General features: G+C 33.6%; 1 protein-coding gene across 1 annotated transcript; it reads left to right on the top strand.

Annotated features, from left to right (window-relative positions):
• On the top strand, nucleotides 259-2583 carry LOC18613161 (hyoscyamine 6-dioxygenase). Its single transcript, XM_018116071.1, has 4 exons — nucleotides 259-729; nucleotides 1193-1443; nucleotides 1540-1858; nucleotides 2182-2583. Exons 1-4 carry the CDS (start codon nucleotides 529-531, stop codon nucleotides 2431-2433), a joined length of 1023 nt encoding a protein of 340 aa, XP_017971560.1. The 5' UTR covers nucleotides 259-528; the 3' UTR covers nucleotides 2434-2583.

Here is a 3157-nt window from a genome sequence, read left to right as displayed (position 1 = left end):
CAAGATAATACAAGCTTTCGGTGGCACTTAGCCTTTGCATCATTCTTCCATTAATTATACCTTAACCTAATTATTTCGTGGCTCTTTTTTTTTTCTTATTTCTAAAATTTGTTTTCACCTAAAATATGGATCAATCATGCTAGCTGAAAATCATCCGGCTGACGTGTTCAACTACCAAGTGTTAGTCATAATCATGCTTTATATATAATTATTATCCTAGGAGAAATGTGTTAGGATTGTCATCCAGCTATTGCAGAATCAGATTCCAACTTCCTTTTTTTGTTAAATTTTAAGCGAATTTGGAAGACTTTTGCAATAGAATAATGTTTTGAAAATTGCTACATATGCATCTTGGATCCTGTAGTTGTCTCTGACTCTGATGGATTGCTAGTAATTCAACTAAGAGCCTCTTTCTTATGCATCTCAGTACGCCATTATAAATATATCTCACTTTTGGATCTTCAGTTGCATCATTAACCAGATTAATAATTTCATAAAATAAATCCATGCTTCTTTAGAAGATTAGGCATGGACAAGCTTGTTTCAGACTGGTGCACTGATCAATCTTTGCCTGAGTCTTATATTTTCCCACCAGAAACAAGACCAGGCAAGCTCAGCATTCCTAGTGGTGATAGCATTCCAGTTGTTGACCTCGGGGAAGCATCAATTAATCGAAGCAATACAATTCAGAAAGTTCTGAAGGCTAGCCAAGACTTTGGATTTTTCCAGGTTGTTCATACTTTATTCTTAAAGAAAAAAATGTTATCAAATTGTTTTTGGTCTTCCATGCCTAACGAGCTAGCAGGGCTTCAATCTTTTTTCCACTAAATAGATTACTTTTGGCCTCACCCATCATGTACAACTTTAATCCAATTTTATTTTTGAAAATTTTCCGAACAATGTCATGGGTTGTTGATTTGATTTGTTTGGGTTTCCCTTTAGTTTTTTTCCTTACTAAATATAATAATTATTTATATGTGTTTACAATTCCTTGGTTGTGATTCTTATTTGTTACTTAAATTTCATTTAGAAAAAAAAAAAAGAAGAAGTTGCTTCGTGTCTAGAAGGATTGAGGTCGAGGATATAATTTTATCTATATCTGAACCTCTTGAATGGTTACGTAATTGACAATATTTATGTTTGTCCTATGAAATGCCGAATCATAAACTTGATTATTCTTTCTTTAAAATAGGTTGTTAACCATGGAGTTTCTCAAAAAGTATTGAATGGCACCATGAGCGTTGTCAAGGAATTCTTTGAGATGCCTACCGAGGACAAGACAAGCCTCTACTCCGAGGACCCAAAAAAAGTCTGCAGGCTGTACACAAGCAATGCAAACTACGGTTGCGAAAAGTTTCACTTCTGGCGTGACGTTTTGAAACACCCTTGTCATCCTTTAGAGGAATGCATTAAACTTTGGCCTGATAAGCCAACTAGTTACAGGTGGGGCCCGAGCAGTTCACAAACTACGACTTCACCATTTCTTTTTTCCTTTTCTTCATCATGTAATCTTACTCATCTCAGTAATGTTCTTTATAGAGAGGTTATCGCAACATTTTCAGTGGAAGCAAAGAAATTGGGTTTAAGAATCCTGGAGTTGCTTTCAGAGGGCTTAGGGCTTGAATCTGGGCATTTCGAGAAGGATCTAAGTGAAGCTCTGCTGTTAGTGGCTAATCATTACCCACCATGTCCGGATCCAAGTTTGACCTTGGGATTACCTAAACATTGTGATCCTAACCTCATAACTATTCTACTTCAAGGAGATGCCTGCGGACTTCAAGTCTTCAAGGATGGAGAATGGATTGGTATTGAGCCTTTGCCTAATGCATTTATGGTTAACATAGGCCACCAGTTACGGGTATATTCTTCCTCTTTTTTGATTATGTTCACATGGTAAACTCCAAATAAAAGTTTTCCAAAGTCATCATATGATTAAATGAAGGCAGCATGAAGAGAATCCTTATATTTACTTTTGATACTCTGCATAGCATACTTTACATCTATGGTAAATATATATATATATATATATATAGATGATATAGATGAATAAAGTTGTTTCTTTTTTGGACTAGAAGGTAGGGTAAAGCAATTTGGTTTACATTGCTGCATGAAATTTGTTAAAATTAGAGTATTCAAACTTATGGATGTTTGTGTTGATTTATGCATACATATATATATTAGATTGTCAGCAACAACAAATTGAAAAGTGCTGAACATCGCGTTGTGACCAACTCGGAGATGGCTCGAACTACTGTTGGCTTATTTATCAGTTCCTGTGATGATAGCATTATAGAACCCGCAAAATCCCTTACCAATGCAGGCGACCCTCCACTGTATCGAGCTTTTCAATACAAAGATTTTATAAGTAACTACGTCTCCATGATGGGGGACACTGAGTTAGCTCTACAGCCTTTTAAGTTGCAATTTCATTAAGGGCTGATTTGATGTTTATGGCATATATCAATTCCACCATATAATTACTTGTAAATTTAATTTTACTTTCCTAAGTACTGTTTTCCTTTATATCTATATATATGTTTACAAATGTCAATATCAACACTATATATGAAAGTACATTTAAAGTAGAGAAAATTGTGAGAAATAACTTTTTTTATAAGTTTAATTCAAAAATATCTCTCATTATAATTTTAATTGTTTTTATCTAATTTTGGCATGACTTGAAAACAATGCCTTTTAAACAATTTCCTCCAAATTAAATGGTTCTTATTTTCTCTGTCCCGCCATGCAGATAAAAATTTTAGAATTAAATCTCGATTTTTTTCTCTTGCCAAATACTATCTATCTCACAATCCAACTCTTTTTTGCCATCCCAAAGAGTAGAGATGATATCAAGATATGTGTTTTGGGTTCTTGGGTTTATTGGTTTATATTCATAGAACCCCAAAGTAGAGAGGTTGAAATTGATTAAGAGCTTGTTTGGCCTAACTTTTTTTAAACTTAAAAGCTATTATTAAGCTTTTATGAAAAATAATAATTTTTAGAATTAAGCTAAAGTTGTTTGGCAAACTGTTTAACAAAATAAATTATGTAAGCTCCAATTTCGGCTAAAATTATCATAAAGGGTATTCATGCTATCTTTAATCACCTAATAAGCTATAATGTAATGCTTCAAGTTTATGCATAATTTCAGATGTTA

The sequence above is a fragment of the Theobroma cacao genome, chromosome 1 (assembly GCF_000208745.1).
Source record: "Theobroma cacao cultivar B97-61/B2 chromosome 1, Criollo_cocoa_genome_V2, whole genome shotgun sequence".
In the NCBI taxonomy this organism is placed as follows: domain Eukaryota; kingdom Viridiplantae; phylum Streptophyta; class Magnoliopsida; order Malvales; family Malvaceae; genus Theobroma; species Theobroma cacao.
Note: the sequence above shows the minus strand (reverse complement) of the source record. Positions and strands in the feature narration are given on the sequence as shown.